Below are 13,906 nucleotides of genomic sequence, written 5' to 3' on the forward strand. Positions count from 1 at the left end.
AAAATAACAGTCTGAAAAAGTAAAAATGCCGTCCCCTCTGCTCCATCTGCATGCACGCTGACTAGTCAGAAGAATTCCTGCGGCTTGTGATGTTTCTCTGCCCCAGAAGCTGCATGGCTTCGTGCCACATAATGTGAATGGGATTTCATAAAAATCCTCTTATCGCCCGTGTAACTCGTGCCTAGGTGGTGAATTAGTAGCAGTCAGATGTGAAGTCTGTACAGGCCGTAATGCTGAGAACTGTCGGGCTCTGTTCTCACTGGCGCCATGTCCATCGTTACAGGGAAAACCATGGATCAGGCCTCATCTGTCTGATTGACAAAGTGCGCTCACAAACCCGTTGCAGAATATTTAACAAATTTCTGCAATAATGTACAATGTTGGTGTTAACAAACCTCATTCACTTGGGCCTAATGTCCACGGGAGGATCTGATGTGCGGAATCCGCATGGCTCAATGCAAATCAAGCCGCCCATAGGGAAGCATGGGCATCCGTACGTGATTTAAAGCATGCAGAGTTGTTCTGCATGCTCCATCTCAGCGCAGTTCCTGCATGGGTGGCTTCCATTGAAGTCAATGGAAGCCGTCTGATCCATGGCCCATCCGCAATCGAATTGTGGATGGGCTGTGGATTCCGTGGGAAAGCAGGGGTTAAAAAAAACAAACAAAAAAAACAAAAAACTTTACTGCGCGACGGCGTGCTGGCCGGCACTTTTACACACACATTGGCAGTGAAGAAAATAGAAGACTCAGACAGGTAAGCAGTGTCCTCGGCAGCGGGCAGGGTCGGATTCCGCGGCGGGCTCTTGCATGCGGAATCTGATCCGCCCGTGGACATTAGGCCTACATGTAGCAGAAATGCTGCGGAACTTCTGCAGCAAAAAATGCCACAGTATTTCTACATCCAAAACATCCATTCGCCACATATTATGCACGGGATATACATGTGCGTAATACGCTATGACAATACGCCTGCGCGAATGAGCCCTAAGGAGCGGTTTACATTAAGAAACTGAAAATCTTGCTTGGCATAGCCATAGGCTGTGATTGGTCAGACATGGTCCAGACTTGCGTTCTTCTCGCTACTTTTCATTCTGGATTTCCTTCTGTAAAATATCATCAGTTTGTGTACAGGAGTGTAATCATCACACGGAATCTCCTTGTTTGATGCAGTACTGCAGCGTGCCGTGTTACCGACAAAAAGGAACTAAAACCGCTAATGCAAGCGTGACCAGAGCCGTGTGTGTAGACAGTATCACAGGGGGGAAGATGAGATGTTATTGAACAGCCATGAGCCTTTCAATGGGGTTTATTGGTGTTATTGTATGGCTATTTACAGTTTTCAAGGACATGAGTTCTGCAAAAGTGTCTCCTGGGTCCTAGTTCTGCTGCCGCTGTGTAGCTGATGTGTAATTGGCTAGCTCCCTACGGCACTCATGGATGGATTCAGATGGCCGCCATATTTAACTTCCACAAGACTCGGACCGCTTTCAGTGCTACCGAGCCCTATGCCATAGCATTGGCTTAAATGTGTCCACGTTACAGCCAGTATTCTGTATTCTGTAAAAGTGTAGCGGAGAATCAGCAGTAATGTGCTTGACCTTAACAGCCTGAATGACCCTATTATAGACCCCTGCAACCTATACAACACTTACAGAAAAATAGAAGAGCCCTATAGGCTTCTATATATGTCTTAGGCTAACACAAGCAAGCATGATATGGGGCCGTGAATCGCACCCACCATCCATGTGAAATCACTGTGGATGCAAGGCGCTTTTGTGGGAAAACAGCCTTGCATCACTTTGGGGATGAGGGAATCCCCGGCGCAGCTGTCACGGCACAGGATCACAGAGTTTCTCCTATTGCTTTCAATGGGGCTGGCGCTGCTGCTGCCGCCGCCACCAGCCCCGTTGGAAGCAACGGGACTGTGATGTGAGTGCACGTAGCAGGATAGAACCTGCTGAGAATTGTTTCCTGCATAGCATCGTGGTGCCATGCAGGAAAACATCGCCTATGTGCGTGACCCCATTCAGAAGAATGGGGTTCATACAAGCGTCTCACAACCTGCACACCTCGCGTGACTTCCTTGCCATGTGAAGCCGGCTTTAATTTCATACAGAGATTTTTTTTATTTTTTTTCCATCAGATTTCAAGTGTTGTATTACAGAGTTAGGCCGGATTCGCGTCTGCGTTGGAATCCCCAGTCGGAGGTTCCGCTGCAAATCCGCCTCAAAATACCACTATTTCTTCTGTCTAAAAGCCAGGCAGCTGAGCGAAAACCTAACGGCGTCTGTTTGGTGCCGTTCAGAAACGGAGACGTTCAGCTGTGGGGACTCTGCTTTCATGCTCCCCAAATGAAGCAGGAATGTGGAACCCCAGGCACAGGTGTGAAAACTTTGTTTCCACGGGAAGTCTGACTTTTAGGGGAGGTTCTCTGTAATAGTATGCTATTGCACTGTACAGCCGCACACAGAATGCCTACAGGTCCAGAGCCCTGGAGTCTTTGGGGGAGAACTAAGACTGATGCTTCACATGGAAAATGCACCAAATGTATTTAAAAAGATTGACTGACCTTTTTTCTTATTTTTTTTCTTAAAAGGATCCACATCTGTATAAACAATAGAATTAGCAGTACTTAGCCGTCCTCCCCCTGGTGATCCAGCGCTGCAGCCCAGGTCTTTGTTTAGAAGCAGCTGCTACCAAACGGAGGACACAGCGGTCAGGTGCCGTTCTCCTGGCATCATGACGGCACGTGACTGCAGTGGTCAGGCAGTAGGTGTTCTTAAACAAAAACCCAGATGGCCACGGTGCTGGATCACCAGGGTAAGTTACCTTTGTTTTAACAGATTTGATTTAGGCCGCCTGCAGACGAGCGGGTCGGATCGGGCGGTGAGGATTCTCGCAGCGGGATCCGACCCGAGCGCCTGCAGGGACGAGCGCGTACTCACCCGCGCCTGGCGGCCCCGGCTTTTTCATGTGCCGCATGCACAGACCGTAGCCGGCGGCCGGGTGAGTGACGTTTCTGTGTGGGGCTCGAAATAGGACATGCCGCGGTTTGTTTGCCGTGCGAGATTTGGCGCGGCCAAACCGCGGCCGTCTGCATAGGATTGCGTTTAACGCAATCCTATGCAGGCTTTCAGTGGCGGAAAGCCCTTTAAAATACATAAGTAAAATAATCTTCACACCGGGATTACCCCTTCTAAAGTGTTTCAAAGGGAGCCTGTCACATCTTATGGACTCGCCTGCCTCACAGAATGAAGAGAAAAGTCGTGCAGCCAGACTCGGTGGACCCTCGCCTATAAGGCTGGTTTCACACTGGCGATAAAATTGCGTGATGTGAGAGTGAAAACGCTGATTTATGAAATCAAATATTTTCCGTGGTTTCCTTCACTACTCATTCGATGTTGTAAGGAGAAAAAAAAATCGCGGCATGCCCTTTCTGCTGTGTGGGTGTTTTTTTGTTTTTTTTAGTTTTAAAAATAAAAATGTAAAAATTTCTCCCGTGTTTCTCTATGGAGCCTCCTTTATAACACCTTGCATAGCACCAACTTGCAATTTTTGTGCGATGCATTCTTAACATTACAAAGTCTTGACTTTCTGCAAAATCACATGAGAACTTTGCAAGTGGAAGCAATGTTTTTGCGAGAAAAAGCAGCGCTGATGCTCCAAAAGACACCATTTTGCTGTGATTTCCTTGCGGAGATATCGCGATCACCTGTGTAAAACTACCCTTAGCTTTAGTTTATGGGGCTCATAGGACATGATGGGGTCCTGTTAATAAATTTGACACCCCTTGGGCTGTCCTAGAGCCAAAAAGTGAAGTCTTTTTCAATGCTATGAGCGGGGGTAGAGTTGTCGCGTTTTCCGTCTTAAAACAATCGTTTTTCAGATTGCTGTGGACTGCACCCCTCCAGCTAAACCCTACCTAGAGAAAAGGGGCAAATTATAGCTTGCCCCATAAAAGTCCTCTAACCACCTGACCCGCCTGCATGTGGAAAGGCTTGGTGTTCCCGGCTCTGTTCGTTAGATGTAAATCAGCTGGTATAAGGCTGCAGCGGTGGGAGAACCACACAAGGGTGTAGATGTGAATACAACCCAAGAGCCGTTGTACGTCGCTGCCGCTCCCTTCTATTCGTTCACTAGCAGCTGTGATGCAGGTTCTGTTTGGCGCCTTCATCGCGGGTTTCCGTTAAAATGGAAATGCATGCAATGCTATTTCATCTGGAGAATGCCAGAGGGCACAACAGAAGGGGATCCGACTCTGGTAAAGCCAATGGGCACGGATTCACGGGTTCAGCTCGTAATGGTGAAACGGGGTCCATAACCCAGGTGTGAGCGTGTGCTTGGGGTCTGTTCACACGGCTCAATCTAACGTGTGGATTGGTCTTCTAGACTGCTGGCGATCCACACCTAAACATAGTCCTTTTCAATGGGCAAATCTGTGTGTGGAAGTCACAAAGCAGAAACGGTCAGGTAGAGATGCGCCACTTGTTCATTCCGCACGGTATAGACTACGATGTGGAGTTTGTAGAACTGGTGTGGATTCTGCATCAAATTATGTGGCAAAAATACTGTGTAAATGTACGCTTAAGGGGGTTGCCAAGATGTTGTACCTTTAAAAAAAAAGCAAAAAAAAAAAACAAACATTTTCAGCCCCTCGGTCCTCCCAGTCTTTGAGATATGGAAACCACCAGAAGCGCTGTTCTCCTAGCATCATGGCTTCCAGCATTTCAGTGGTGATGCCAGGAGAACGGCGCCGGACCGCTGTGGCTTCTTTGCACGCTGAATTCAGTTGCAAATCCACAACAAAGGCCTCTGATGATCTGTGGGTAACATATGGCTATTGCTACAGAATCGCAGCAATTCCACACCATGGTCTCCTGCAGACGGCCGGGTCGGATCCCGCTGTGAGAATTCTCGCAGCGGGATTGGACCCATGCCCCTGCAGTGACCGCTGCGGCTCACCTGCTACGGGCATCTCCCCACTCGCTGCCGCCCAGCTGGCACATGCACAGAGCCGATGCGGCTCGTCACTAGTGACGTTTCTGTGCGGGCCACGGCGAGGCTCGCACAAAAATAGGACATGCCACGATTTGTTTACCGCACGGGTTTTCACACGGTCAAATCGCATCCGTCTGCATAGGATTGCATTATCTAATGCAATCCTATGCCAACGAGCATGGGCGGAAATTCTGTGGGAAATCCCGACACGAGATTTTTGCCCATGTGCATGAGGCCTATGTAGCCGTTCTCCAAGCCCGCAGTGGGATCTGACCCTGTGCCCAGCCAGCATCCACGCATACCTGCTTTCTTCTTTTGCTGGCTGTACTGCGGATGGTCCCCACGGCCAGCCGCCGGACAACGTGTTCTTTTTGTTTTTTTGTGTCCCCCCCCCCCCCCGTCGTTGCTAGGTGATAACGCGGGTACCCGCAACCTTTCCGCAATGTTATTGTGGAAGGGCTGGGGGTTAACGGCTTCTATTGACTTCAATGGAAGCCATCCATGTGCAATTAGCACAGAAATAGAGCATGCTGTGATTTTTCTCAGAGCGGAAAATGGCAATTGCTTTCCGCTCGTGTGCAGGAAAACGCGTTTTACCATAACATGCTGTGGGCGGTATTTGCTGTGGAATCCGACCCTGTGTTCAGGCTGTGTCTAGGAAATACGGCCATGTCATAAACACGGGTAGCACACGGACGTGACGCTTGTGTGAGTTAGGCTGGGCTCATACGAACAGATTTGAATTGCGGCGAATGGCTTCCATAAAAGTACATTGATTTCCGTTGCTCCATTCACACTTGTGTGTATTAATTGCGTATATAAGAACGCAGCATGTTCTATTTTACTGCGTATCACACGTGTACAGCACTATTGTTTTCTGTGGGTGCGTTCGGAACAAAGTGTGTATACACGTGTATCTAGGAATTTTTTTTACATATTGCTCGGAAGTTAAAAAAAAAAAAAGTCTGTGTATGACAGCGTGTGTAAAATATGCTGTACAAGCGCAGGCATATGTATGCGAAAAACGCGACCATACGCAGTTCCCTATGCCAGTAAAACGCGTATTACCATACGGTCGTGAGAACCCGGCCTCGGGCCTAAAGGGGGAGAGGGGTTTAGCCGGTATAACTAAAAGCCGTCATGGTGAGAGCCTGAAATAAGAGCGTTGAGGGTTAAAGCTGTGGCGTCGGGGGCTCTGCACAATATTTCCGCAGTTATGTTCTAGTACGTTCTAGTGGAGCCTGAAGGGAAGCGGCAGCGTTATTCTAATCTTTGGATGCTTTCCCAGTTTTGGCTTTAAAAAAAAAAAATCACTGCATGTGAAGCTGAATGCAAAGTGTGAACGGCCGCCTTCCAGCTGGGGACGGGGGCATCAGGGAGGGGTCCGGGGGAGCATGCCCAGCAGAGGGGGGCCAGATATCTTATTGTTCCCTTACAGAGGGGAATCGGGCCTTAAACAGTCCAGCATGTCTTTCTATCCGCAGCAGGCCTATATGTATGTTGGGGATTTCTGGTATGGATTTCAAGCTTTGCAATGCAAATGGTGAAATTTGCAGCACGATCTACATTTTTATTTTGCCACTGACTATATCACTAGATCTGTTCTTCCTTTTGGCTTCTGATCCCAGTTTGGGCCAAGGCAATGAAATCTATCGACCTGTATGATGAGGTTTGGTGGCGATTAGTCAGGGATTAGGGATTCCTGTCCATTTTTGTTAAAGGCAATGTATCACCTATACTTCAGCAAAATGGAAAAAGTTCCTCTATTGGTTATTCATTGGTAATCTGGTTTTATTTTTTGATTGTAGTTTTTATTTGGTTGTCCGTCCATGACTATGGGGGCGGCCATCTTGCCTGAGCTGCAGGGATGCCAAACAGGAAATAATGCGCCATTCACACAATGAATAGGAGGGACTTGTATGGGAGACTGTTCTAGGCATGAGCTGTGCAGGGGTTGCTGGGGATGGCGGAGATGAGATTGTCACTATTATGAATGGTGGATCTGCTGTTCTCTATAGATAGGTGTCACCTTTCATTATAATTCTGGGATAATGAGATGACATCTGAAAGGTTAGTTCTCTCTAGACCTCAGACTGTTGTTGGACTTAGTGGTCAGTGTGAAAACTGTAATCTACATCAGGACATTGAACATTATATATGAAAAAAATGGAACGCCCAAATTCCTTAAATCTGTTTAAGGCCCAATGCACAGGGGTGGATTTTTCTGCAGAATCCACGGCTGGTGTCTGACTGTGGGTTCTGCAATAATATCCATCCATAGGATGTACTGCAAAGTGATTGTTCCACGCACACAAGCGGAAATCAACTGCGATTTCCGCTCACAGAGGAAAAATCACAGCATGCTCTTCTTTTTTTTTTTTTTCCCCGAACGTTTTCCGCACGGGCGGCTTCCTTTTCAAGTCAATGGAAGCTGTTCAATGCGCAATAACTATTCCGGAAAGGTCGCAGATTCCGCATGGTCGCCTAGCGACCATGCGGGAGTATCTCTACTGCGCATGTGCGACGGCCAGCACATCCACAGTACAGAAGAAAAAAGACGCGGACAGGTACTCAGGGTCGCGGGGCACGGGCGGATTCTGTGCGGGATTCCCGATGCCATGCGGGCTTAACATAAAAACTTGATTAATACTGTAGATTTCTGAAGACGCAATCCCTTTTTAAAGACCTTTTTTATTTCTCCAACAGGATCTCAGAAAAGAAAGGCTGAGGTAGATCTTGAGATCATAGTGAAAACTGAAGATGAAGGCGACGTACTTGCAGACTCTGATAAAGATCCAGAATCCTCCGAACTGGAGACTCGCTGGGAATGGCTCAGTGATGAAGACTTGTGGATGGTGTACACAGATGACCTTAATAACCATATTAACCAAGCATTCAGGTGAGACACCAGAATTAAATTGCGCTGTCCATACTGAGAATGTGGTTTACATGCTGCAAAGGCTCATGGGGAATAGCTGCCACATACGTGTTGCACCGCATATTACACCTCATATGTCCAATCAAACGTAAGCTTATCTCAATCAGTGGAAGTTAGGCCGGGCTCTCACGACCAGGTTGGATTACATATGTGGATTTCTGCAGCGGAAGACCTGCGATCTTTCGCGGAAAGTAATTGCAAATGGTCGCAGAAGATCGCGGATGCGAGCGATTTTCCTTTCTCCGCATGGTTGTCTGTGCAGAAGAAAGATCTCTCTTCCTTCCAGCCGTCTCTTCTATTTTCCCATGCAGTTGCGAGGGTTTCCGCTGCTCATGTGCAATGTTAATTGTGTATGGGTGACGGAACACTCAATTCATTGATTTCAATGGAGGCCGCCTCGTGAAATTCGTGCCTAAAATAGAGCATTCTGCGTTTTGTTTTTTTTTTTTCCACTCTTTTAATGTTTTACTGCATATCTTCTGCGCGTACGGCAATCGCAGAATCCGCAATTCAAATCCGTTCGTGTGAGCCCGAACCTATAGAAACCTGAATGTGAGGGAGGTTTGCATAATTCCCATTGGTGAGTTTAGGGAAACCTCTCTAAACCTTGTGGACACAGTACATGTATGTACTATTAACCCCTCAGTGACCACCTAGACACCTTTTCAGGTCGGTTACTAAGAGGCCTTAGGCTAGGGTGCCGTTTTACAGCAGCTGAGGCAGTCCTTTAGCCTCAGGTTGCTGTAAAATCTTTAAAGCTCCCGGCTCACAGGGCATGGCACAATAATTAGAGACCATAATGAGTAGTCACTAATCACATGATACAGTCTAACTGAGATCACAGAGAAGACTGGCATTGGAGCGGTTTCTCGCTTTCCTCTCACATGATAACTTTTGCAAGAGGGGATTAAGGCCTCAAGTCCACAGGCGGGTTGGATTCCTTGTGGGGAATCCGGCCCTGCCCACAGCCGGTGAGCCCTGTGTACCTGTGTTTTCCCGGCAGCGGCGTCCGCGCGGACCTCTCCACTTCCAGGTTTGCTGTACTGTGCATGGTCCTCACGGCTCGCCATTGGTCATGCGCAGTACAGTTTGTTTGTTTTTTTCCCTCAAACTCCTGCTTTCCCAAATCAAACTCGTCCCTGGACGTTGGGCCAAAGACTTCCAAGATCCTCACAGCTTTAACCCCTTAAGGACCAGGCTGTTATGTACCTTAACCCCTTAGCGACTGAGCTTTTTTTTTTCCTTTTTTGTTTTTTCCTCCCTTTTAAAAAAAATCATAACTCTATTTATCCATCGATTATTGCTTGTTTTTTGCGTGACGAGTTGTATTTTTCAGTGGTATTGTTTATTGTACCATATAATGTACTGAAAAATGCTAAGTGGAGAGAAATGGAAAAAAAAGTGGCACATAAACTTCAACAAAAAGGACATAACTTTATTCTATGGGTCAGTACGATTACAATACCAAACATATATAATTTTTTTTTTCTTTTGCTGTGCTACTTGTATTTTTTTTTAAAGATGTATTTCATTTTTAAAAATTATTTTGTCTCCCTTTTTTGCGCACAATAACTTTTTTTTTTTCGTCGACATAGTTGTGTAAGGGCTAATTTTGTGCAATATGTCCTGTTACCGTTGTTACAATCTTTGAATACAAATGACTTTTGATCGCTTTTTATTACATCTTTTCTTGGAGATGGGGTGGCCAAAAAAACACATTTCTGGCGTTCTTTATTTATTTTGTGGATGACATTCACCGTGCGGGGTAAATCGTGCATTACTATGATCAGGCTTTTACGGACGCAGTGATACTAAGTACGTATTTTTGCTTTATTTAGATTCTTTTATTGAAAATATGGCAAAAGGGTGTGTGTGGTTTTTTTTTTTTGTAACTAGTAAACCTTTTATTTTTACACTTTTTTTTAGTCCCCCTAGCGATGCTTTGATCGCTCCTGCAGTATGATGTAATACTATAGCATTACATTATACTGCATTCTGACAGGCAGCCTACCAAGCCACCCCACGGGGGATGGCTTGATGGGCAGTCTGCCAACACAGCCATGGGGCCAGGATTGACAGAGGCATTTAAAGGGTTAATGGCTGTGAGGCCAATTGCAGCTATTGCCCGCAGGTGTCAGCTGTAATAAACAGCTGACACCCACGCTGTATGGAGGGAGATAACGGCGCTATCTCCCTCCATACATGTTTTGCAATGGCAGGACGTAAAAACACTATTGGACTGTCGACAACTAAGGGGTTAAGGAGCAGGCACATTTTTCGCTTTTTTTTTTTTTTCTTTTTCTTTTTCTTTGACACTTTTTTACTGTAACTGAGTCATCCATTGGAGCTTTAGTTACAGGGAAAACCTCCCCCTGTAGTGACAATGGTCACTGGCACAGCTGATCAGCGTCTGCTAGGACCCTGCAACTCTCCTGTCCCAGGGATTCCCGGTGGTCACATGACCCTTGGCTCCCGTAGTGGAAGAAACACTTTCACTTGTTAGTATACATAGTTCTCATTGAGCGCTAGTACTAAAGAAAGGAAGGCAGATGGGGTTAAAAACTCCTGTGACTAACAGCTGACAACCTGACATGCTTATGATTGCAGGAGCTTTAATCCCCGCTGTATTTTTACTATCGGCTGGGATTAAAGCCCAGGAGCAAGTGCCGTAATTTACAGTGCTTTGTCCTAAATGGGTTAATTAAAAAAACAAAACTCTCCCACTCCTCCAGAAAGTGCCTGACAGCTGATGGCACAGCAGTCATCAGGGACAACTATTGACCCCCAATCATGTGATCTCCGTGATAATTCTAGCACAGAGATCACTGACTATTATTTTGAAAGTGCAGCCAGGGTACGGGTCCATCCCCTAGAGAGGACAGAGATCAGTCTGCTGGCCAGTGCCTTTCCTTCTTAAATCTGTACGGTTATGTTGGGGTGCATTCCCATTCAGTTTTCTAAAACATAGCATGATGGTGAGCCTTTCATATCATTTATATATAAACTTCAAGTTTGCATTCCCGTACAGCAGATTTGGTGTGGATTGTGATGCGCGTTCCCAGCAGACTTCACCCCTTCAATTAAAAGTGTGAAATGTGCTGCAGATCCACATCAAAATTGCAATGCAAAGTATGCTTTGGCTTTTGGTGCATATCAGCACCAAAATCGGCCACGTGTGAAGGCACACTTACACCCCCTTACACACGTAATCTATATAAAGGTAGCGGTCCGTCACTGGGCAGTGCATTACTTTGCTTTCATTTATGTAACTTTATTACATTTTAACAGATCTTTGTAAAAATACATGCACTATGGTGCGGCGGATGGGTTTTACAGGGGCTTGTAGGATGTACAGTGCAGAGCAGTTTTACATACTGGCATGCTGTGATGACTTTAGGGAGTGAAATGGACGATTTTGTGGTTGGTCAAAAAACTTGTCTACTTCTACCGGACTTGTAATGTTGTCCACACTGCCCCTGTATCTGCATCTAACATGGCCAAGAATGGTGCCTAAGGCTGTGTTCACACCCATGCTTTTGCTTTCCATTGGGAAATCTCACAGCCCTTCTGTAGGTGTTTGCTTTCATAAATTAAGCGATGTCCCCAGGGATCTTGGTTTAAGGGGTTGTCACACAAAGAATAGTACTCGGTTAATTGCTGCCCATAATTCAAAGTGCGATTTTGTATTTACATTTTTAAAAATATATATATACTAGCTGATATACCCGGCTTCGCCCGAGTTAATTTGGTGCTGGTGTTTATCTGGTGTTCACACGGAAATCTTATGAAGTCGTGGTTACTTTAGAGATGCTGAGGAAAAACCTATGTTCACCATTTTGCATAGTTTTCTGCGTTACCCAGGAAACACCACGTGGAGGCAACCATGCGACGTTTCCTTTATATAAAATCACATCAGGAAGTGAGAGAATTAGATTACGTACATAAAATTTGGACACTAATTCTTTTGCGCTTAGAATTGAATAAATCGAGTTGGGACCTATTAACTTTTCATATTTATGACACAATCAATGCTTGTGCCAAATTTCATGTTTCTATGACATTGGGAAGTGAGAGATTTAGATTATGTACGTAAAATTTGGACACTAATTCTTTTGCGCATAGAATTGAATAATGGAGTTGGGACCCATTAGCTTTTCCTATTTATGACCTAATCAATGCTCGTGGCAAATTTCCCGTTTCTATGACACCAGAAAGTGAAAAAATTACATTCCGCATGTAAAATTTCGACGCTAATTCTTTTGCGCTAGAATTGAATAATGGAGTTGGGACCCATTAGCTTTTCCTATTTATGACATAATCAATGCTCGTGCCAAATTTCCCGTTTCTATGACACCGGAAAGTGAGAAAATTACATTCCGCACGTAAAATTTGGACGCTAATTCTTTTGCGCATAGAATTGAATAATCAAGTTGGGACCCATTAGCTTTTCCTACTTCTGACATAATCCATGCTCGTGACAAATTTCCTGTTTTTATGACACCGGAAAGTGAGAAAATTAGATTCTGCACGTAAAATTTGGACGCTAATTCTTTTGCGCATAGAATTGAATAATCGAGTCGGGACCCATTAGCTTTTCCTACTTCTGACATAATCAATGCTCGTGCCAAATTGCACGTTTCTATGACATTGGGAAGTGAGAGGTTTAGATTATGTACGTAAAATTTCGACGCCAATTCTTTTGCGCATAGAATTGAATAATCGAGTTGGGACCCAATTTCTTTTCCTATTTTGGAGATAATCTATGCTTCTGCCAAATTTCATGCTTCTACGACATCGGGAAGTTGGAGAACTTTTGGCCAGTCAGTGAGTCAGTCAGTGAGGGCTTTCAGCTATGTATGTATGTATGTATGTATGTATGTATGTATGTATGTATGTAGATCTCCAAATATTCCAGGACTAATGTTAGAATACGCCATCTGCTATTTTTATTCTCTACATGTACGATGAATGTCGGGAAAGTGTTAAATGCAGCCCATACTGATATTAAAACTTTTTTTTGTTTTTTACATTTCTTTATATTCAAAGACTAGAGTTAAAACAAAAAAACTTTAGTCGTTTTTTTTTTCTTTTTTTCCTAAGGTTGCCCTGTTTGAGGGGAAAAACGTCATATGTACCTCAGAATACCAATAAAAACTACAGTTCACACTGAGAAAAAAAAAGGACCTCACACAACTGCATTGACAGAAAAATAGAGAAATGGGGAGTCAAAACATGGCAGCAAGCTTTTTTTTTTTTAATTTTTTTTTTTTAATGCTATTTTATTGCAACATAAAAATGCATAAACTTGGTATCTCCATTAACAGACTCAAATACTAATGTTTTTACTGCACCATCAACATCGTTAAGAACAAAAAACCCCAAAACATTCCCTTCAGGCCGCATCCACGCGTGCGATTTTTGTCGCAATACGACAGTGCCACAAATGCTTGTCTATGGGTTCTTCCACATGAGTGATGTTTTGTAGCCTGCGAGACTGCTAAACTGCGGCATGCTCTATACAGCCGTGATTTACAATGTTTTGTAGCCTATGTTGCCCTATGAGCCTTCCTTTCTGTTGCATCGCACGAAAAGCTGTGTTCGTGCCGTGAAGTGCAACATTGACAATAGGAAATCCTACTGTGAAAGCCTTCAGCTAAGCCCTAGCTGCAGAAAAAAAACAAAAACGCATACATAACCTAGAAGTGCTGTCCGGCTTAGCTGCATCTTCTCTCTGGACGCTGGCAGTTGTCTTCTGCCCGGGGATTGGAAAATCCCTGCCTCCCAGGAAGCACTGCCGCAGCCCAGCCAATCGGAGCCAGTGCTCGATGACTCAATCTCTGCTATTAATGAATGGCTCTGATTGGTTTATCAAGCGCTGGCTCTGATTGGCTGAGCATCACAAGTTGTTTTTTGTTTTTTTTTGATCTGACATTTTGGTTTTTTGCAATCACTTTCACTCCTGGAGCGC

General features: G+C 45.1%; 1 protein-coding gene across 1 annotated transcript in view; it reads left to right on the forward strand.

The window, feature by feature from the left end:
* PARP2 (poly(ADP-ribose) polymerase 2) overlaps positions 1-13,906 on the forward strand; it is a 56,317-nt gene that overhangs the window by 4,034 nt on the left and 38,377 nt on the right. The window contains exon 2 of the mRNA XM_066603733.1: positions 7,707-7,899. Within this exon, the coding sequence (XP_066459830.1) occupies positions 7,707-7,899 (193 nt within the window). The remainder of the gene's footprint in view (positions 1-7,706; positions 7,900-13,906) is intronic.

Source organism: Eleutherodactylus coqui, chromosome 5, assembly GCF_035609145.1.
Source record: "Eleutherodactylus coqui strain aEleCoq1 chromosome 5, aEleCoq1.hap1, whole genome shotgun sequence".
Lineage (NCBI taxonomy): Eukaryota > Metazoa > Chordata > Amphibia > Anura > Eleutherodactylidae > Eleutherodactylus > Eleutherodactylus coqui.